The 23,780-nt window shown below is 41.4% G+C and overlaps 2 protein-coding genes across 2 annotated transcripts in view; one reads left to right on the forward strand and one right to left on the reverse strand.

Moving 5' to 3' along the window:
• Positions 1-758: 758 nt before the first annotated feature.
• On the forward strand, positions 759-4,635 carry RPL8 (ribosomal protein L8; the record flags this gene model as incomplete). The annotated part of the gene is made up of 5 exons (XM_082004136.1): positions 759-896; positions 2,265-2,406; positions 2,847-3,065; positions 4,042-4,157; positions 4,436-4,635. 5 exons carry the CDS (start codon positions 759-761, stop codon positions 4,592-4,594), a joined length of 774 nt encoding a protein of 257 aa, XP_081860262.1. The 3' UTR covers positions 4,595-4,635.
• A 12,632-nt stretch (positions 4,636-17,267) lies between these two features.
• USP9X (ubiquitin specific peptidase 9 X-linked) overlaps positions 17,268-23,780 on the reverse strand; it is a gene marked incomplete at both ends in the record, with an annotated part of 78,957 nt that continues 72,444 nt past the window's right edge. Inside the window, 5 exons of the mRNA XM_082009345.1 lie at positions 17,268-17,402; positions 18,834-18,929; positions 19,379-19,591; positions 20,024-20,180; positions 22,696-22,784. Of these exons, the coding sequence (XP_081865471.1) occupies positions 17,268-17,402; positions 18,834-18,929; positions 19,379-19,591; positions 20,024-20,180; positions 22,696-22,784 (690 nt within the window). The remainder of the gene's footprint in view (positions 17,403-18,833; positions 18,930-19,378; positions 19,592-20,023; positions 20,181-22,695; positions 22,785-23,780) is intronic.

The raw sequence follows: 23,780 nt of genomic DNA on the forward strand, positions 1-23,780 counted from the left end.
CTCCTACCTAGACTGAGGCCTGCGGGCTGGGAGGGAGTAAGCCCCGTCCTCCACGGGGCCTCTCGCAAAGCCGCCCGGCGCCCGGCTACCTCGGCCGCCCTAGACCGAGCCGCCCCACGCCCGGCGCCGCCCGGGCCAATCCGGGCCGGCCCAGAGGAGACCCCGGCTCGGCGCATGCGCGAACCACCCGGTCGCGAGCAGCCGCCTGCCCGCGGGGCGCAGGGACAGTCCCTCCTCCTCCTTCCTCCCGCCCCGCTCCGCTGCCCCGTCCCGACGTCACTGGCAGAGCGGGGCTGCTCTCGCGCTCTGCCCCGCCCCCCCGGCAGGAACCGCGAGAGCTCGGTTGCCTGGCAGCGCCGCGGCGTGGCGTCACGGCGGCGCGACTGCCGCTTGCCCCGCCCCGCGCCGGAAGGGCCTTGGCGCTGCGGTGACGTCGGCGCCTTCCTCTTTCCCAGCGAGGCCGGAGCGGAGGTAGGAGTGTGGCTGCCGCGTCCCTCATCCGTCGCCATCCACCCCCTCACCCGCGGTGCGGCCGCTGCCGCTACCCGCCTTGGTTTGGCCCGGCCCGGCCCCGCCTCTCCCACGGCGCCCGGGCCGCCGCACTGCGCGGCGGTGGGAGCGGACTGTCGTCCGCGGCCTGGTGCGGCCGGGCCGGGCGTTAGGGGCTGTGGGGGTTATGGGAGAGGGGAAGGGGTGCCCTCCCTCGCGGCGGCGCTAACGGCCGGTGGCGGCGCGCTGCCCTCTGCCTGCAGGGCGCCATGGGTCGCGTCATCCGGGGCCAGAGGAAGGGTGCGGGCTCCGTCTTCCGCGCCCACGTGAAGCACAGGAAGGGCCCGGCCAAGCTCCGCGCCGTGGATTTCGCCGAGAGGCACGGCTACATCAAGGGCATCGTTAAGGTAGGGGCGAGTGCCCCTCCCCGGGGGGGCTGCGCGGCTGGAAGGGCCCTCGGCGGCCTGGTCATCGAGTGCCCGAGGGCCCTGAAGGGCGCATCTCCCTGGCCCTCGCTTATGTAAGGGATGTGCTGAAAGCCGTTTGGCAGTTCCTTATTCAGACTTCTCCTGTTTAAATAAGCCAGGTTCCTCGAAGCGCTAAGCTGCTTTGGATTTATGACAGCATTTAAGTGAAGCTGGTAGCACGTAGACAGCAGTACAATTATCTCTTAGAGCTTTGCTAATGTAGGAATATCTGTGTACTTTCATATCACCTAAGAACTCCCTATACCTCGTGAAGCATGGGCGGGGAGAGTTGTCCACATGATTGATTGTGTCTTTAAAAAAAAAAAGTAGTAAATAATTGTAAATGCTAAGTAGTATCCATCATCCTAGTGCTGAGTCGTGGGGTAAGGCAGTACTCTTATTTGTGGTATGGTACAGTGTTTCAGGTGTGCTGTAGGTATTTTTTGGGTGTCAGTGACTTAGACTGTAGACAGTGCCACTGGCTGCCTAGCTAGATGGCTCTGAACATCTAGCCATCTCTTCAGCCTTTTAGAGCCAGGTCATGTTCAGACTGTAGAAAGAGCTTGTTTCACACTCACTGAGTTTAATGAGGAAAAAGTAGGTAGGTAGGTTGGTTTGACTTAAGCTTACGTATACATAGGGTGTTTTGCCCACCAGGGTTGAAAACAGCAGGAAAAATATTAATACCGGATTACCAACAAATCTTAGTTTTCCTGGAAAATAGACACATCCTTAAGAGCTTTAAGCATTTAGCTGTAGTCTAAATAGATGGTTGCATCTTGGAATCTCAGTGTACTTCAGCAACAGAACTGATGTATTTTTTCCAAGAGAGAAAGAAACAGTGAAGTGTGTGCTTCCTCGTTTAGTGGCTTATATAACTTCAGTGTACTTCATACCAGAAGGTTAGAAATGCTTCCATTCTAAGAAAACACTTTGAGAAATTGCTGCTTGTGTCCAACTTTGCCTCTGCCCAGAGGTGGTTGGGCAACTAGTGAAAGTGAATTTCTCAGTATGGTGAGATCTGATATCTGCAGAATGTGAGGAATAAAACAGTTCAGACATGATTAGTTTCAAGAAGCACACTTAACCAGAGTCGTTATTTTGTGATACAGATACTTGAGATTGTATTCTTACAAATGTGAATCTTGGCTCATTCATGTCAGGAGAAATCAAGATTCTTCAGAGAAAGGGGGATCCTAGTGAGAATTACCTCAATAGTAATCATCTCCAGTTTTTCTAGTTCTTTCATTTCTGTAGAACACATAGCAAATGCTGTAACCTTTCTGAAGCACATTTCCATTCCAACAGGACATCATCCATGATCCTGGCCGAGGTGCTCCCCTTGCCAAGATTGCCTTCCGTGACCCATACAGGTTTAAGAAGAGAACCGAGCTGTTCATTGCTGCCGAGGGTATTCATACTGGTCAGTTTGTTTACTGTGGCAAGAAAGGTGAGTTAAGATGCAAAGTGTGTTGCCTGGGCAACTGTAGAATGCTGAAGCAGATGTTGTCTGAATAGTTGAAGTTCAGGATGTTTAAGCACAATTGGGAGCCATCACGAAGCAGTAGCTTCCACTAACTTTACAGAAACCCAGGTTTCCTTCTTGGAGATTGTGATCTCCTCACACAGCCTGTTTTGATTAACAAGCTTAACTGCAGGTTTTGTCAAGTGTTTGGATTGTTCTATCTAGAGTCCCATTTTTGCCTGCCTTTCTGTTACACTGAATGTGAAGCTCATGTTTCAAGTCAAACAGTAAGAGGCAGGGGCAGTTTTTGCTACTGAAGAGTTTATGCAGTGCCCTTCTGTGCACAGAAGTGCATGTTAAGTAGAATTGTAATTCAAGTACAGGAGCCTGAGTGAAGCTGTTGATGCTCTGATTGCTCTTTGCAGCTCAGCTGAACATTGGCAATGTTCTGCCCGTTGGCACTATGCCAGAAGGTACCATTGTCTGCTGCCTTGAGGAGAAGCCTGGTGACCGTGGAAAGCTGGCCCGTGCTTCTGGAAACTATGCCACGGTTATCTCTCATAACCCTGAAACAAAGAAAACCAGAGTGAAGCTGCCTTCTGGCTCCAAGAAAGTGATTTCTTCTGCAAACAGAGCTGTTGTTGGTAAGGAGCGACAACTATGAAATTGCTTTGTCCCTGAGTTTACATATTGCTAAGCAAACTTTCAAAAAAGGTCCCCGGTTTCTAATAGTTATTAGAAAATAATAAATTGAAAATAGCCTCAGTTACAGGCTGGACCCAGGATTGTGCACAGGTGCCGAACTTGTATATTATGCCTGCATTACTTTTGAGATGGTTTGACCTAGTGAGAGGACAGAAAAATAGATCCTTGTTGCCCTCAAGCTGTAATGGAATTCAGCCTGTAAAATCTGCAGTCCTTGGGGAAGAACTTCTGCAGTAAATGGCATTGATGCATATACCCTGTTTTTGATACACAGACTGAGTCTATAAGGGTAGTGCTGGAGGTATTTAGCTGCTGGAGGTGGTGTCAGGTGGGTGAAGGTCTGACAAGGAATGCAGATACTATTGTCAAGAAGCAGAGGTTTTAACAGGTTTGTAGTACACTTGACTGACAGCTGAGATGGCTGCTGTACTCATGGCAGCAAGTGACACTTGCCTGCCTCTGTATAGAAGACACCAAAGTGAGTAATCTGTGGTCTGTTACTCTTGTAAAATTGGCTAAATGAATCATGAAATAACTAGGTATTAAACCTTAAAGTTCTTGAAAGTCCCCTGATCTCTTTCAATTCATACTTTCTTCAGTTGAAAATGCTATTTTGGCAATAAAACTGGTAACACTTCAGAAAGTGTTAAACTCAATCCTGTATTTAGGGATTGAAAAAGAGTAATTAGAGTATGTGTCCCCTTGCAGACCACTTAATGTGTGGCTAGTATCTTGAGTCTAATCTCACTGTTAGTGTTGGCTGGAAAATACTAGTTTGACTACACAGCTGCGCTTGTTTGAGACTGGTCTTTAGAAGCTTATTCTTAGAACTTGAATATTACTAGGAATTAGTCTTGTCTTTTGTACTCTTGTCTGTTACATTTGCATATTACTGTTCCTGCCATTTTTTTTCAGGCATCGTTGCTGGTGGAGGTCGTATTGACAAGCCCATCCTGAAGGCTGGCCGTGCCTATCACAAATACAAGGCAAAGAGAAACTGCTGGCCACGTGTCCGTGGTGTGGCCATGAATGTGAGTATATTTTCAATTAAGAGTTTTCACTTCCCTTTTTTTATGGTTTAGTATTTTTCTGATCTGGGGTGGAGTCTGGCCCATACCTGGAAAGAAAACTTCACAGATTATCCTGTAATTACACATTTAATTAGGGTAGTTAGCAGCACTTGATTGTTACTGCACTATATGAAAAATGAAGCAGCTTTTTTTGTTCCCTTAAATCAGTTTATTGCTGTTAAACATCATTACTTATTTCTGTTGTTCATTATATTGATGACTTGCTTTCCTTTCTACAGCCTGTAGAACATCCCTTTGGTGGTGGTAACCATCAGCACATTGGCAAGCCTTCAACCATCAGGAGAGATGCTCCTGCTGGGCGCAAAGTTGGTCTCATTGCTGCCCGTCGTACAGGCAGACTGCGTGGAACAAAGACTGTGCAGGAAAAGGAGAACTAAAGACCCAGCATGGAGTTTACAGAATAAATTTTTAAAACATAGCTTGTGTGAACTTCAAGTTATCTGTTGCTGAAGCGTGGCTAAAATAGGGATAATATTCAACAGGGGAAGTTGTGAGTGGAGGTAAGGTCAGTCCTGTGTCCCTGTCCCCCCACCCTGCCTTGAAGAGCAGGAATGCTTTCAGCCAGCACTTTGTGCCTGTGCCCAGGTGCAATGTTAACACTGGCCTAGTGATGTGATTGCTTAGGCCTGACAAAGCATTACAGACTGACCACAAAAGCCCTTGAGTGCCTGTTCTAACCTATGAATCTAGCTGGAAAGGTTAAATGGTGCTCAGTTTTCGAAGTTCATAGGCTCTAACCTAATTGTTTTCCCTTCTCACCTGCTATGTTGCTTTGGAGGAAAAGCTTGTGAGAGCAGTAGAACTCCTTACACAGGAAGTGTTTCAGCTACTGTTACTGTCAAGTTTCTGCCTCCTTTTTGAACCGTCAGGCTTCAACCAAATCAAAGCTACTTGCTTCTGAGCACAACCTCAGAAGTTTGAAATATCACACAACTTGCCACCTTTACTCACCATGTTTAGAAAGGGCAAACAAATTCTCCCTTGCATTGCAGGCCCTTCAAAACAAGTTTTGCTTCCTTTTATACGCCCTTAATACCATCAACGTTTGTGAAGTTCATTGTCCTTCTGCTGAGGTCAGCAGCTCCTGCTTACATGCCCATATTCTCCTGACATGAATCTAAATGTAATGCTGCTTTTCCCAGATGGTATCAGAAGATAAGTTACAAGTATATCATGTTGGCAACAGCCAAGAAAGGTTTCACAATACTTCAAATAATTACATTCAGAAGTTTACTCATCACATGGTGCTGTTGGTGCAAAGAACTTCCAGAACAATTTGCATTAAATGCATGTAGAGGACCCATTGATTTTAACTATGCTTGGATTTGTTGACTCTGTGTATTTTTCTAGGGAAGGGGTGGATTCTTACCAATGATGCTTGCTGCTTCTGTTGCTGATGCCACACTCTGACAGCCCACAGCTGGAATATTTAGTGCACTAAAACTATGGGTATGGAATAATTGCACAGATGAAGTAGTACCATGTTGCTGAATCAGAATCATTAAGGTTAGAAAAGACCTCTAAGGTCATCAAGTCCAATTGTCAACCCAACACCACCATGCCCACTAAACCTTGTCCTGAAGTGCCACATCCACACATTGTTTTCAACACCCCCAGTGATGGTGACTCCACCACCTCCCTGGGCAGCCTGTTCCAATGCTTGACTGCTCTTTCAGTGAAGAAATTTTTCCTAATACCCAATTTAAACCTCCCCTGGCACTGCTTGAGGCCATTTCCTCTTGTCTTGAAGGTAGCTGCAAACACATTTAATGTAAATATACGGGATGCAATGCTAAAAGCCACTTTAAGTTCACATAGTATGGGGAGCTTGAGTCCATTCTCCAAACTGAGGAACAATTGCTCTTGTTGCAATAAAGTTTGCTACAAATCAGAGGCGTATCTTCAGTGTTTGCATCCTATGGGCACTGCTCCTTTGGAAAAACTACCTGGAAATCAAAGCCAGGGTTGTGAAAAATCCTGGAGTGCATTCCAACTGTTAACCCCAGCACTGGGCTTTTCAGGGAGTTCATGCCAGTTGCCCAAGGGAGAGCTAGAGATGTCTGTCCACACATGAAAGCTTTCAGTGCATGAGCAGGTAATGAAGCGGTCCCTGGGGAAATGCACATTTCAGAGCAGTAGGACAGGGCTCCTTGGACAAACTGAACTAGGGGAGCAGATGAAGCCAGAAGTGGAATTTTACACAACATGGTGCTTGAAAAAAATTGTGGGGAGCCCATGTGTGTGTGTGAAAGCAGCAGCTTCCTAGTGAAACTGGGTACCTACAGCCAGGCTGCCAGTCGATCTGACAGGACAAGATGTAGAAGAGCAATATCAGAACTTAGAAGTCTCTAGAGTAATTTCGCCTCTGAAAGAATTAAGTCCAGTAACATGGAACTTAAAAAAACCACAGCGATCACAGCACAAGGCGAACATGCTCCAGGGGCAAAATGCTCCCCCCTGCCCCCAGTACTAGCACTGCGGGTGCTAAAAATTTATAAAAAGAAATGGAAGGGAAGAGGGAATTAAATGTAGTGAATGACTAAAAAAAATAAGAGGCTTTAAAGAAACCAACCTAAAATGAAAAATGCCACTAAAATGAAGTAAGTTTTCCAAACAGAAGGTCTAACTTAAGCTGTAGAATAGAGGGTGAACTCCAGCAGATTACACGATAGAGGAAATATAAATTTAAAAAGCTACCCAAAAAAACATACCCTTGAGTTACTAACAAGCTTACTTCAGCCTGGGAGGATCTGTGAAAGCATTTGAATGGAAAATGAAAATGGGACTGAATTGAACATCAGTCGCTGGCCGAATGGCATGTCAGGCACCTGTGGCAGGCAGGAGGTTCAGCTGAACAAGGTAGTGGCTCCTCCTGAATTTATGCTGTAGAAACTGGAAACAAGACGACAGGGACGCTGCAAAGAAGCAGGGCACCCGCCTTTACCACCCTGGCTGGAAGGATCCTTGGTGTGGTCTTACTACTTTCAAACAACAAAAATGTGGTGCAAACACAGCAGTTTCAGGTGGGACAGTGTTCAGACAATCGATACGTCAAGAGCATTTTGTCACCAGCATCTTGTGTATTTAACCATGATCTATGGCTGGTCCTGGGACTCAACGGGTGACAGATTTCCCATTCAGTGAAGTAAACTGATTGGAAACAGGTCCCCGTATTTGAGCCTTGGTTGGCATCTCCCCCGCTGCGCGGCACGCAGATGTCTGCTGTGCTCCGGCATTACACGGCTTGGGTACCGCTGAAGCCATGAAGTGCCAATAGAAGAAATGAAAGCTCGAGCATCCCCCCTTCCCCTGCGCAAAGCACCAGTCCTCCCCCAGCAGCCAGCAGGGTGGTCCCTACACCCCCAGCTCTAAACCCCGCTTTCTGCTGAGAAGGCGCTGACCACAGACAGCAGGGAAGAGAACTGCTAACCTGGTGGTGAAGCGGACGGACTTCTGAGCTCCTAAGCTCTCCTGAAAAAGCTTTGATACAAAAACACTTCTGAATGTAAGTTAAAGTTAGCAAAACAAACGCAAACCACATTCAGTAGCAAACACATGGCATGGTCTTGTGCTTCTCCTACCCACGTAAGTCATCATATGCTTTTATATTCACTCGCAGTAATTGTAATTTAAATGTGTATCATATTCAGCAACCTCTTGCTCAAACCAGCTGTTCTTAACAGCAGGATAGACTACACAGTTGATTTGCTCATACAGTGCGTATCCAGGATACTTACTTCATGGATGAGTGTCTCAACTGCCAGCCCTAATGCTGCACAGAGGACAGGAGCTACTATACATACAGGCAAACTTCAAAAACCACAGCCACACTTCTTATTAAAATAGTAATTAAAAAAGAAAATCTCCCATAAAGATTAGTATGGCTACAAGGACATCAGAAATCTCAAAATGAAGCAAACTATTAAAGTGTGTTCATGCAGGAATTTCAGTGGTTATTTCCAGTATTAGGCTTTGTTTGCTAAAGGAAAAAAAAAAAAAAAAGATACATACCAGCAAAGCACTAAAGTCTTCCTTTGGAAGGGCTTCAAATTTCCACCTACCAAAAGGCCAAACAGTGTTTTCTATATACTTTCTTAAGGGTGTATTGAGAAATACCGAGTCCCACCTAAGCATCGACATGTATCACAAATTTTTTCATCATAATATAACACCCTCATTAACATTATTACCCCTTTCCGATCTAGGGATCACACACAATTCTAATTTGTGCCAAGATGCACGCAGCAGAAGCAAGGCTTCATCCACAGGTGGGCAGGGCTTACCTCTCCAGCGCTTTCCACGTCACCATCTCCCAGTCCTACCAGGACACCCACAAACTAACGGCCCGCCCTTGATAAATCAGAAGAGGGATCCATTTCCAGAGGATCCGCAGCATGCTACGCACCACTGCAGGGAGGGAGGAAGGAAATACGAAGGGAGATGCAAGGAAACTCTGTAAGGTAGAAAAAGGTCAGAGCAAATCCATCCAGAGAGTTTTTTTTGAAAAGAAGAATGGGAAACAAGCTTCAGCAACAAAATTGTAACGCTGTTACGCTGAAGTTACCAGGTGAGTGAGTATGAAAACCAAGAGAAATACTTTGGGCCATATTTTCAGCTAATGTAAAAACCACAGGAGCGCAAATTCTGAAAGGTTTCAGGCAGTCGAGTGGTCGATAAATCATTACGTATTTCACAGTCTCCATAGAAGTTAAATTAAAAATGGGCTTTTTTTGTCCTGTGGCATTAATAAATTCTCAGCGAGAAACGCAAGAACAGAACACATTCGTGGGAGTCTCTTTACATTTTTGCCATCTTCATGAAAGGCTTTCTTCTCCCAGCTTATAAGCAACCCCCCAACTGGTGATGATCTATTGGGATACATCCAAAATTTATCTTCAATTCTTATTTGTGCTAACATGTCGATGTCCAGAGAATTTATACGCATGCCCAGTCAGATGGGTTACATCAACTGAACAGAGCTACGATAAACTTGGGTGTTACCTGCTTCCATGGCTGTCTTGTTTAAATGTTTTTTAATTTAATGTTAGTACTACAAATTCCCAGTAATTTGCCGTTGGTTTGTATTTTCATTGACATGTCTTCAAATCCAGTGCCAAGAGCAAACGTAGTAAACCAGAGGTTTCCATTTACTCTTTGTTACACCCACTTCAAATTCCTTTTACGTGATGGCCCTTGGTAAGAGCAAAGCAACTGGATAACTGGCACGTTAGGGAAACACGGGTAACAGCAGCCACCCAGTAGCCTCCATTCCAGGCTTTTGACAACCTGGAACGTGAAGGGGGACACCCGTCCCTGTGATAACCACTCAGTACCGAGGAGAGAGAAGCACAAATTAGAGAAGCCTTTGGCCCTCGGCAAGTGTGAAGGTGGAGTGACCCCCAGGAATGTTCCCATGCAGCCAGCTCTTCTGCAGCACCTACAGCGTAATCAAGTCAGTCCTTACCTGCTGTAATAGATTCAAAGGCAACAGCGAACCTGGCTACTTTCCCCGAGTTGAGGACACCCCAGCTTTATTTCCCTGTCTTCATCACAGCGAGTGTCTTCCATCAACATCTTCATTGTATCGTATTTTAAGAAATTCAACACAAGAGTCCTCCACTAGCCCGTTCTTCAGTTAAGTCCACATTTTATTTATGGTTTGCTGTTGGTACTTCAATCAGTTATATATACATAATCTAAAACCTACATCAAAATCATGTTGACTGCTCTGAAGACCGCAAGAAGTGACACGATTGAAGTTTTCTTCCACAGCTATATGGTAAGTCTACATTCCCACAGCAGTTTTTTGGTTCAGGTTGCAGAAGCGTTCAGAAAGCCAATGCCAGGTCTCTCTTGGACTCGGAGTGGGAGGGTTACACAGTTCTCTTTCAGCATTTCAGGCTCACACACAACCACAGTAGCAATCGGAAACATTTCTTTCTAGATAAAACACGTGGGTCGATCTGCAGAATACTGGCTTTTCATATTCTGACGTCTCTCCCTTTCTAAAACCCTCACCGTATCAACATAGCTAGAAACCGATATACCTCCCTGCGGTTGCATTATTTGAACAGTATTAGTTGTGAAAGGATTTTATGCTGCTTCACATGGGTAAGGAGGCGGCACGAGAGACCGAGCAGAATGTTTGCGAGTCCATGTGGTGCCACCTGAAAAATGCCAGTTCCTTCATTTGGATGCAGACGTACGTACCTGTTTTTGGAGTCGTGGTTCAAATGATTTCACCCATCCCTCAGGGGAGGCAGGGACTGCCCTATGCCTGCCCAGCAGACAGCCTGACCGGCTATTTCTGCACCCGTACTGGCCTGACCCAGAAGATGCTGTCATGCTGCGAAAGCCCCTTTACTGGCGTTACCAGCCTGCAGCAGCTCAGCAACGAGTGTCAAGAGGTAGAAAGTATTAGCAGAACAAGTCTGCAAAGCCTCTCACTCAGCTCCGCTCCCCGTCTTTATTCGCTCAGAGGATTCAACTCGGTACAGATCTTAGCGAAAGAAGAGAAAATGCTTCATACGCTACTTAATCAACTTCCTGCTAGAAATCAATTCTTCAGTGCTTGGGGAAGCCCGTGGTTGAGCGGAGCTCACACCGGGAGGGCTCACGCTCCGCTGCTACCAGTGCTGCGCGTGAGCCCGGGCAAAGCACGCCCAGCATTTCCAGTTCCCGAGGGATTTCACACAGCATGACCTCTCTCCCTTCAGTGAAGTATTCCCATTTCTGCTGCTTCACCTGTTCTTAACCACGCAGCAGGACAGGCAGATAGAATTTGCGAGTGTCATTAAATCTTGAAGACCTAGTCTTCGTGTTTTTCTAAGCTTTTGAAATTGCTTCTAGAAGACTTCCTAAGGACTCTAAAGCACCTACCAAGTATTTAAATACAATCAAGTATATTAAGAAGTGTCCAAGTTTTCAATCAGCCTTCTTTTCTGAAGTAGATTCCAGTGAGACCTACCATTTTTCTTCACCTTTAGAAACTGTTCCAGATAGAAAATGAAGCAAAAAAACCCCAAGCTCCAATAAGCTACAAGCTATTTGAATTCAAGGCTGCCATCAGTAGCGTGAAGCGCTTCTATCCTGCATGAATTCTGAGATTTAAGAGGTGACAAAAGCCCCACCTGGTCAAGGCTGTGGCTGCTGCGGTTTGGAGAGCCAGGCTGCCTGGCAAGCATGGTTCTTTTGTAGCAGCTAACAGCAAAACAGCAGGTGTAGGTAGAAAAAGAGGTAAAAAACATCATGGCAAGAGAAGGGATTAGATTCCAAGAAAATACAAAAGTATTAAATAGAAAATGATCCTGGCAATTCAGAGTGAGAAACTTGGTAAGAAAGAATCGTAAGAAATGATGGGCAGGAATTTAGGAGCGATGGACAAGAACTGAGCAGCATTTCAATAAAGATACAAAAAAGGCTGATACCTTTAAAAGCTGCATCCACAGAGGTATCACTACAGAAAAGGAACACTAACTGCTTGCTTAATAGCTCAGGTGAAAACACACGTGGAAAGCACTCATCCAGTCGTCCTGATCATTGTACGAAAACAGAAACAGCACATCACGACAATGGAAATGTCAGTATGGATTTGGGAAGTGGCTTATATGGGAAAAAACAAACATTTAAAGATTTTGCTCTGGTAAGGACTAAAGGGGACATAACTGCAAATGCATCAGGAAGCTGCAAACTATGCAGCTGACACTGCTTGGGACAATATAAACCAAGTAACTGGAATAGCAGTTGTAAATTAAGAATAAAAATTAACATTATCAGACATTTAAAATAGTATAGAGACAGAAAAGAAGGGAGTGATCTTATATTCCTGCACTGGGTGTTTTTCTACGGTTAGATTTTGGATGAATTCATAGAACCTGTTTTCCTTTTTTCTCCAATTTTCATTATTCAAGGTTAGCTCATTGTTAAAAAGACATTTGCACATTATTTTGACCATTAAAGAATGACACTGCCAGTTCAGAATTGTGCTGATGTAATTAAGGCTATAGTAAATTCTTCCAAGGAAACACCCTGCAGGTCAGTTTTATTATCAAAAAGTGGCTTTAAGGAATTCTAAAGCTAAAAAACAGAGTTGGGTATCTACAATCCGATTAAAAGTTAGCCCTTATTGAGGAGAGCATTTTTCTCCTTCAGAAACGGGTTCTCTCGTGCTTGTTTTCATTTCATTGTCTGCAAATAAGCATAAACAAAGCAAGTAAGAGAGCTGTCTCTTGTGCCACCCACTGACTTATCTGGCTTGATCCCTGCAAACACATCACACCAACTTCAACTCCTATGGCGCCGAAATCAACAGGACTCCTACAAATGCCGTTGAAATCCATGGATCCAGCATGGCTTGCATTGGAAAATCAGATTACAGGATGAGGATCTCTTGAATTTAAGTGCTGGAATCTACGTCAACACACTTCTGTGAACAGCCTACTGTAATAGACACTCCAGGGGCAGGACTCAATGCTTGCTCTTGTAAAGAAGGACAAAAGAATGCCTATGTGACATTTTAAAATAGTCCAAGAGAAAATTTTATGCCTTAGGAATAAAAGAACATTTATAGTAGGAACCTTAAGAAGTTACACAGTGTAAAAAGTGACAGTGCTCAGATTGTGGAGCCGTCTACTCTGTAACGGAGGGCAAGTCTCAGTGTAAATGAATGTATTAACCAGACAATCCTCAAAGACCAATAGAAGGAAGGTATAACAGACACCCCAGAACAGTATGGAGGGCATACATAGGGCATGTTGCTTGTGCTGCTGCTGCACAGCGATCTTTACTGCACTAGTGTAGACTGATTCTACCTGCAAGAAAAGAAATGCAGAAAGAAAATGCACTGAGCTTTGAAGAGCTGTTTGCTGTCGTCTTCCTCATAAGACCACTTGCAAGAGGAAGAGGAATCATGCAGAAGGATGCAGATGGGTTTCTCTCACCTTGCTTTCTGCTTATTGCAGTACCACTGTGCAGCATGCAGTATTTACGAGAGAGTTCCTACCTCTCCCCCAGAAAGTCTTGTCTTGCTCCATAGAGAAGGCAGGTTTAGACTTTTACTCCCAAGCCCTCACGGCTGTGAGAAATGTGGCAACGCGAACACGATGGAGAGCACAGGAGGTAAGAAGACGGGGAGCCAGAATTACTGTTGTCCCGATTACACACACATCGCTGGAGCAGGGCCACAAACGGGAAACTCCCCCACCTGTCTTAAGAAAGGCGAGGTCAGCATCAGCATCTCACTCTCCCCAAAATTAAAGCGTACATCTTTCACCATAGGGGTGAATTTGCTTTCCATGTGGATTTGCAAATGTGGACTAACAAGGTTTAACTAACATATTTATAAACACTTAGTTGGTTACTCTGCAAGTTTCCCAACACGCCTCTTCTTCCTCTAATTTATATAGTTAGTCTTTAACTTTCATCTGCAGTTAATGTCATTGCATTGAAAGCCTCACTGAAAGCCTAGTAACTGAAACACATGCCAACAAAAGCATTGAGCCACTTTGCCTTGACATAGTTTATCAGCCTATTAACTTCTGGCAAAAGACTCGGAGGTAGACACAATTTATTGAAATAAAAAAATGAAAGAAACTGCTACAGCAGCCAATTTTTGCCCATTCTAGCTTTGGCAGAACGGCTGATCTCATTCTCTCCTGGAACTTAGAAAATATAAAGTTTTGGAACCATAAGTGCTTCTTCATGATACATATGCTAAAACACACAAGCTAGGCACAACAACGTGGCTGAGAAGGCATAACAGCAATAACCATAACACAATTTTCTCATGTCATCTAAAGTAAAGTTTCACTCTGAAAAAAATAGTATGAAATGTCATTGTGGAATTTAATTTCTTTCTGGCTCAATTTTAGCAAAATACACTAGCTTTAAAAATAGAGAATGTAAATTTTCAGAGCTGGTAGTTAGCAGGGAAAATAATCTGAAAAATTCCAAGTCAAGCAGAGTCCTTTTCCGCTTGTGCATCCCCACAAAATCAGGTTCTGCATGGGAAACAAGCTTTGACTGAACCCTGTGAATCTCGTTGTCAATGGGATAACACAGGTGCAGGTGACCAACTTTGTGACCAAAACATAGTACATTTACTGATACACAAGTAGTAACTGAATTCTTTTTATATATGGCTGTAATGATTTTTTTTTTTAACACTAACAGTAGCAAGTGTTAAAAGCTTATTTTAGTCACTAAACAACCACAATCCAAATGTATGAGAGGGAGAAATTCTGCGTAGTAAGGTTATGGATTTCCCCCTAGGTCAAGCTACACATTAACCACCATATAACATCACCTATGAATTTTCAGTTTCTATGTATGTGATGTTACATTGTCAGGAACATGAGCAATAGTTCCACTATTTATTGGCTCATTTTACGGAAGACCAGAGATTCCCTAGCAACTGTTCGAAACAGAAAACAGGATTGAAATTCATGATGGGGGAGTTAGATCTTTAGGCACTTTGAGGACTACTATTTTAAAGTGTGCCATCAACAATGAGGTACTGTGTATCGCCTGAAAATGACCACTGCCAAAATGCTGTGACAGTAACATGCATATGAAACTTTTTGCTTGTACAGTATTTGTTAAGTACAATTCACAATTGTTTTGCCCAGAGCAAAGAAAACATTGCACCTTTTACTGTAGCTATCCATTTAAAAGCAGCAGCTGCACCAAACAATACAGGCTATCCTTCTTCAGAGTCACACGGGTGCACAATATTCCGAATCTGCTGCCTGAAAAACAACTGCCACCACAGTCATTCTCAGTTCAGGGACAGGGGTGTCTCTGACTGAAGAGAGTCACAGGCTGAAAGTGTCACAGGTTTGACACATCTCTACAATCATTGCACTATAAAAGCAAACACATTTGGCAAGGCTGAACTAGGACATTATATAGTTTACCTATACAGTAAAAAATACATAATAATCGCCTCTGAGATAGCTTGTTTAACAATTAGTGGTCCAAACAGATACGAACTATTTCAGCTTGAGGACTTGGGGTAGAATTTTTGAGTTAAAACCAACAAGCATTCCCAAACATAAAGGGGAACACTTTACCCAAATTTACTAAGTCCAGGTAAAATGGTATTATTAAAAAACTATGAAAAAAATCTGAATTAAACTTGAGCACTAGGGAAAACATGGAAGCATAGAAGTGATCATCGCTACACGGCATATTCAAAAACCTTCTGTGTCCCTTCCTTATTATACTAAATGCACAAGAATGCACTTGCGACTGAATTTTCCTTTGTTCATTTCAAAACTACAGACCTTTAATTTGATAAGCAGCTTTGTTTCTATCAACTCATTTGTAAAAAACACCATCAAGCTTGTGCTCATTAAATATATATATGTATATATAAAAACATACAAAAAGTACAAGATAAATCACATTAAGAAACTTTTACAGTGTAATTGTCCTGATTATTTTATTCTTAAGGGCCAAATTTTTTTGTGCACAGAATCTCAATGTGATTGTTGTTTCAGAATTCAGCATAGTGCCACTGCACAGAATTCACCTTTCTGTGCAGTCCATTAAAAAAAACAAAAACAAAACCAAAAAACACCACACACCACAGGACAAAACATTCTTCTTAAATCAAATTCTATTTGTGAATTCAGCAAAATAATTTCTATAAAATAAAACAGCAAAATATTTAAATAGTATAGGGTGGGCTGTATCTGTTTTGCAGGGGTATTTGGTTTTTAGACAGGTTCCAAAAAAATTACACACATTCAAGTTACCAATTTTCATTTAAATACAGTATTTACTGATGCGTTTCTTTCAGTCTTTAAACAAATGTTTATTCTGGAATAGAGATACCTCAGAATTGTATTTGACTAACCAGTAGTTTCTTTTATAATTAAACCCTGCTTCTAATGTTAAGATTTCCTGTATAATGGATAAAGAGCTAAGACAATTCTCGCTTTCAAGTAGAACTGTGAACGAGCAGAAAACCAGCAAGTTAACTTGGTGCAGTGGCACTCACAAGTACTCTGTGATTTTGTTGACTTCCACTTCACTGGGATGCAGTAGAAGGAAAGTGTTAGAAGTTTATCTAATAAGCTCTACCAAAGAAACAAAACAAGCACACCAAATACAGTCTATTATGCTCCAGGCATCCTGGCATAGCAAATTTTTGCATATTTGTTTTAAATCTTTTAAATTCCTATTACTGAAAACTAAGTGTTCTTTATCCCACCCAGAGACAGAACTGTCAAACATCAGATGTGAGGAACATATGTGAAACTGAAAACCACTTGTTTGTCACATTTTCCCTCCCCATTTTATAGTCTAGGTGTAAGAAGAAAAAGTTCTGAGCAATACAGTTGTCACATTGGGACAACTGCTGTCACGGTTTTTTCTCCCCCTCATTGGCTACACTAACTTGGTGTGAAGCCATGCTAAATGTTACAGCATAACTATAGCTTCAAAGTGATTAACCTAATACCAGAATGAAAAAGGCAATGAAAAAAGATCTAGAAACAATGTTACATCACCAATTTTCCACATCAACCAAATAATTAAAAGGTTACCAGCCATTACGTTGCTCATAGTAAAATCGACTCCAGTGGCAAAGAATTAACATGAAACTATTTTTGTGGTTGACATGGATAGGCTTTTTCGTAAAGGAGTTGATCCGACTGCCATGAGGCAGGCAACACTGGTTGCAGAGCGCAGCAGATATATCAAGAAATTATTTTTTTGTTTTTGTAGATCTGTGAGTCTCATCAAGACAAAAAAAATGTTTCTTGCTCAAGAATTAACAGTCAAACATTAATATACTATATACACCTTTGCCATTTACACATTAGCATCAGGCCATTTATTACAAAACACTATACACTTTCCACTGCAGGCGGGTTATATATTGACAGCAATTTTCTGCAGATAAGACAGTGAATAGACTCTCCACTCCATGTTGATTAGGAATAGTTTTTCTAGTTTTAAATATTAGCCAGACACAGAGAAAGGTTGGACTGTAAGGCCTGGGTGCACAGTCTTGATGGAGCAAGTTAATTGATTATGTGCATTTCACTAATCTTTTGTCTGAGGCGGGGAAACTTCTTCACTGCCTTCATAATTTTCTTGTGCTCGTTGGCCAGTTCGCTGAGGGTTGTTCATATGATGTGCTGCCGGGCCTGTATATGGCTGTCCATGCACATGGTTATTCTGTAATAAAGCATAAACATTTTAAAGGGACATTAAACTTGTGGGCTTAGTTTCCTGACTAGTTACTTGCTTTTCCCCTTTTACTTTCTGACTATTGAAAAGTATCCTTGAGCACACTGAACTTCTCGTGTAGTAATATCTATTATGAACAGACATCACAGTTTCTTCATTCCTCTGAATCACATCTTTCACTTACCTTTTTCATTTACACAGAAGGTAAACAAACTTTCAACTTGTAAAGATAAAAGGATTAGTTGAATTAGTAATCCCAGCTTTAGAATAGCAAACAGTTACATGCAAAGCAAAAGCAGCAAGAAAGAAAAAAAAAGGAGACTAAAGGAGGCTGCCTATGTGCTGCGGACATTAAACTGTGTGCGTATTTTATCAGCAGATTCAACCAGCTTGATTTTTTTTTCCCTAAGACAATGGAAAAAGCATACCTGTATTTATGCAGCATACTTTAATTTTTAAGAGGGAAACCTTTCATGTTACAGAACTGAATGAAATCTAGACCAGTAGTTTTCTGCAGATGCTCTGCCCCAATTCAAAGAGTCACACACCCATCCAGCAAATGAAAGCATCTCATTTATCTACTGTTTCACAGAGTTTAACCAACTGTGGAGAAACTAGGAATATGAGGACTGTGTGTGTTAGTGAGAAATGCCATCTCTTGCAAGAAAGTGAACACATCACACAGGTAATGGTGAGGTTACAGTATGTGTCTGAATTCAGGAGCTCAGAAAGGAGTGGGAAAATCTGCATGACTTACCAACTGCTCTGCTGAGAACATCAAGTAAGGAAAGCAAGATGGAGGGAAAATGGGTTTGGGCAGGAAAGGAAATTAAATTAGCAGATTTGGAATATATAAAATGAACTGGAAAAAAAAATGGCAACTAAGTGGGGGATCTACTAATTTAGTCAATTCAGTAAAAAAACTGGTTATAATTTCTTTCAGATCTGGCTTTCCACTGAAAGATAATAACAAAACAGCCATTTAACATCAAAACAGATTTAGATTTTATATGTGCTTATGATTTAGAGATCAGTGTTCATAGCACAAGTTATATGTAACAAAGCCACCTGCATTTTTCTGAATGCCCTCCAATTACCCAAACTGAAATTCAGGCCTTAAGATTTGATTTTGTATTTAAAAACAAGAAAGCAACTCAAAATACTACCAATACTACATCTGTCCCTCTGCTCTTTCTACGGATGCCCTGATCCGGTAACATTACAATTCTCACCTGAAACTCTGATGGTGAAACTGTTCCCGGCAAAATAGAGATATATCTTTGATATATCTTTATTCTTCCAACTGTGATATTTGATAACAACATGTTTCTGGCTAAATGCCTAAACTTTAAGTTGCCATAAATGCTTATAAAGGCTAACCTGGAACTCTGAATAAATGGTTCAACTCTGAGTTTTTACCTGTTGATACTGGGAACCAGGTGAATGGGGATACAGTGGAGCATCTTCAGGTGGAGAAGACTCATGTTCATCTGGGGCATCAGGATCATCCGGTTCCTAAAGTTTGAAAAAATATCTAATTTACTCAGGTAAAACGTATTACGATTAGTCTATCTGCAACCAGTCCCACATGCAAGTGAAAGTTTCACACATGTTTGGAGAAAAATTCCACCCCACTGTCATCCATATGTGCCACCCATAGCTTGTATTGTACTACATAAAAATTCCTGCTCTCAATGTATTACTGGAAAAACCAGACCTATTCATAATCTCCTTTAGATGGTCTATTTCAATTCTATACTGCTAACTCTTTAAGTGACACATGTCTATAGAACTAGTAATAGGAGTGGAAAAATGCACAGGAGCCAACAAAAATAGAAATCCATATTTATAAAATACTTATAAAATGTATTACCACTATAATGACCAGAGACTGTTGCTGAGGTTAACTATTTATAGAAGCACTTCACTCAAATTTTTTAACAGGAGTCAAATTAATTCTTTACCTCCTCTGGGCAGAGTTCACAAGCTTTTGCAAGAGTCATTCTAGCACTGTGCGATCTCTCTAGGAAGTAGCCATTTGATGTTTCATTGCTTTGTATTGGTGGAGACCAATTATTATAGGTGTATTGGGGATTGCCAGTGTATGGTCTACGCTCAAGCTCATCTCCAAGCCATTCTACTGCCCACGTCCATTTTCTCTTCAAATCTCCATTGCTCTGCAGATGCAAAATTAACAATTCAGAATTATTTTCTCTATTCTTCAAAGTAGAAATATTCTTCCCTTCCTACACATCAGCTATGAGAGAACAGACCACCACATATATGCTGCTGTTTAAAAGACTCCCTGAAATATCCTGGTTTTTGCAGTTTCAGATTTGAAATGAAGTCTGTGGATTTGCAGCTGCATCACAGAATCATGAGTGCAGCTTTAACAAAATTATTCTCAATCCCATCTATTGACCTTCTGATATAGGAAGGTGCAAATGAGTTGTCGTTGTTAAGTTGTAATTCCATCAAGGCGATGAAAACTGAATAATGGTGGTTTTAGTTTGTGAGGGGTTTGTTTGTTTGTTCGAGGGTTTGGGGTTTTTTTAAATACAAAGAACTGGAAAAAAAAAGCATTGAGAAACAGAAATAAAAAGTATCACCTGAAGGATCTGGTAGGCTACAGGACAGTTGCTGAAGAGAGCTACCATGCACTTTATACACTGATAAGCTCTTTTCTGATAATGATTCTTAGAGCGCTGAATGGTGTCAAATAGTCCATCCCTGTCATCCGGGATTCCCTTAAGTGCATTGTGAATCCTACAAAAAAAAAAGATCTTCAAGTGTTAGAGTTTTAGTATTTGAATTAAGGCTTTTCTTTCAAGGTAATTATAAAAGGGAGAGCTTGTATTCTGACTTTTGGTTTTAGTAAGCGAGGTTTTTTAAAATCAGAAAACTGACTGGACACATCACATACGTAACTTATAATTTTAGCACGTTTGGTAATATTTAAACTCTCTGAATGATATATATAAAACATGTAAGTACGATTAATTCTAAATCACAGCAGTCAACTTTAACTGGTTAATTTTTATTACTTATTTTTAAAATCAACTGCATTTACAAAATAGACCTGTTAACCCAGGGAGTTAACTCTGTCCTTAAGAGAACTGGAACAGTTAAATCCTCAACAGAATGGTTACTCACGTTATGGTTATGCTTCTCGAAGATACACTCTTTGGATGCAGTTCCTCTCAAGAGGAATGAATGGTACATATTTGTGCATGGGGATAAGGGACTTGGGCATTCCCTGGAATTAAGCCCACTTTCTGTGCCTTCTGCTTTCAAACAGGGAGTAGAGGAATTAATTGCCACCCTGAAACTGTGCAAGAACTGAGAATTGACATACTTTTGGCTTTGGAAAAACGTCAGCGGAGGGCACGGAACCTACAGTGACACCTCAAACAGCTACACTCATTGCAGGAAAAGCAACTGCCCTCTTTCCTCATAGCCCTGGCAACAGTCAGTGAATAGACTCCAGGTAGCTGGTAACCTCGGCTCCATCCGTAAAGTGACAACAAGCTTTACTTCAGCTGAATTAGCTTAATGGTACTTGTAACAGTATTATCCCAGACTTGGCACTTGAACTTGTGAAATCAAAGAGAAATTTATGAGAGCAGGTCTGATGCCAAAGAACAGCAGCAGCCATCTCAGTACAAGAATACAAAGAGCACTGAAGGATGCACACTGTCTAAGATGAGATGATGCTCATTATCTACGAGTTAGAAGATACTATGATTTACTATGGACAATTACATGGTTTGTGGGGTGGGGTTTTTTTGTTTGTTTGTTTGTTTTTAAAGAGAAGACAAACAGAGACCAGTACTCCAAGCTACTGCCAGAAGCGGCAGCAAAAAAATCAGAGGGTGACTGCAGCTGGCCACTTAATACCCCTCTGCTGAGGCCTAACACAATTCCAAGGAACACTGCTATTCCTGAGACTGCAATCTTGAATATGAAGTCATGTACACCTCCAAGTATAGGGAAAGCCATACCACAACATTCAACCTCCTTCATACCCTGTTAATTTCAAATATAGCACTATCCCAAACAACCACTTCCATGATTTCTCACCTGTGTTTCCACCATAAAATATATTATCTTACTTCATATCTACTAAAGTATGCCCATCCTCCAGCATTCTGTGGACTTAAAAGACATCTTAGGGACATATTTGTTTTTCAGGAAGAAAATATAAGCAAATTGCATTATATACGCATTATGTATACGTGTACACGCAAAACTGAGAAGCATATATAGAGAGGGTATTCTCACCCTTACCCAAGATGTAATACCTATAAAGAAAATGAAGAAATCTCTCCAACTAGGTCTTTGTGTTTTGGAGTATGGTAAGCCAGACCACCATCTTCTCTTAGAGTGTCTTCTAAAGTAATGCTAAGCAACTGATAAAATCCTAAGAGTGCAGTCTGCTTCTACAGGTTAAGTACATGAGTTCACTCCAATACCCTTACTGCACACACCAAATGTGCTCTTCATCAAAGTATTTTAAATGTCAGATGAGACATGGTTGCAAATGATTTAGTAAATCTATACTACCCATATTCACTTATTATGAAACAGTAACATTCTGAAGTATTGACAGGTAGCACGTTGATTACATTTACTTTGTATTACCTTACTTACTACTACTTTTATATAAGACGTCTGAGGAATTGACTATTCTCTGAAATAGTCAGTGTTTGCAGTAAGGGGTTTTTTTTTAAGTTTTTTTAATCTCAACTTTCAAAAACCTTACACTGTAGACATATGAAAATTAGTTTTGAAACTGGATGAATATTTGCTATATTGAAGTTAAAATTCTACTGAAATGTGAGAATATTTATATATAAAATATGATTTTCTCCCAAGTTCACACTTTATCCATGTCTTGGTATCACTGCTATGACTGATGTGTTTCTTAGTAACACCAGGCTATCATTGGACCCTTGAATGAGATGCATCTAAGAATCAATCTAAGCACCTCATAGTAAATACAAGAATTTATCCTAAATGGCACATTCTCTTGCATGTGAAAAATCTTGGGTGTATAGGATTAAGTAGCAAATTTCTCAATAGTAAGGAACGTCAAGGTGAAAAGTTGTAGATTTGTCCCAAAAATTGAGCTAAAAGTGGAAAAAAACGCTTTATTCCTGTATTTTGATTTAATATATATTTAAAATAAACCTCTTGAAAAGATTAGCAACAGTACTACTGGGAAAACAAGCTATACGAAAAATAATAGTATTAAATTATAAGATGATAGGTAAATACTAACCTGTGAGTTTGCCAAGAGTCCTCAATTAATAGGATTTGCAGAAGCAAATCCAAATAAGGTCGAAGCTCGTATGTATAGGAATATGCAACCTTAAAAAGTAAAAATGCAGAGAACATAAGGAAGCATTCCTTGAAGCACCCAGATTACATGGTGGAATACAGGAACACAATTAATTTGAAGTGAAGTTTACTGTAATTTAAAGGATATTTCAAGATACAATGCATTTTTTTAATGTTGATTGTGTCAGGGTTTTCTGGGGGATTGTGTTTTTTGGGTTCATGGTTTGGTTTTGTTTTTTGGTTTCAGTTTGGTGGTTGTTTTTTGGGTTGTTTTTTTTTTTTTTTAAATATAGTAGGTTTTGCAAAGGACAAAACGTTTCCTCAGGAGTTTCTAACACAATTGATCTGAAGCCCCAAGCATGAGATACTGGAGAAGCTACCTTAAAAAAATACCTTTAGAAAAGCAAAATTACAAAACAAATTTTCACTGATATTGCTACTTTTAGACAGTACATTCAAAGGTTATTTTCAACTGTAAAATACATGGCTAGCAAAATATCAGTAAAGTGATTTTTTTTGTGTGTCAAACAAAAGGACATAGAAAAATGTGATGTTTACATGGAAAAAAAATGGGCAAATATAAAGATGAACTAAGAGAAGTAAAATTTTTAATTGGAGTGGAAAAGCGTGACTAACCTTTCAGAGATTACAAAGGGACAAGACAGTCCCAAAGATTCTTTCCTGAGTCTGAAGCCAAGTATGTTCTACAGACTTGTAAAAAGAACCTTAGGAACATACTCAAAATAAATACAAGGGAGATCTTAGGAAATGATTCTAACTTTCCATACAACATAAAAAGCTCTTTTATGGATCATGACAGAAAAGCTGAAGGAAACACTCTTGCAATACCTAAAGACCACCTCAGTCTACTTATTTTCCATCCTTAACAGAACGTTCCTAAACTCATAAAAGGACTTCTCATAGCACTCCAACATGATGTATAGACCTAAGAGTGTAAATGCTGACAGAGGATGCCATCTTAAGAAAGGTTTATTTATCAAGCACTTGTTCAGTATTTAATGCAAC

This window comes from Phaethon aethereus (assembly GCF_964289735.1).
Source record: "Phaethon aethereus genome assembly, chromosome: 1".
NCBI classification, from domain to species: domain Eukaryota; kingdom Metazoa; phylum Chordata; class Aves; order Phaethontiformes; family Phaethontidae; genus Phaethon; species Phaethon aethereus.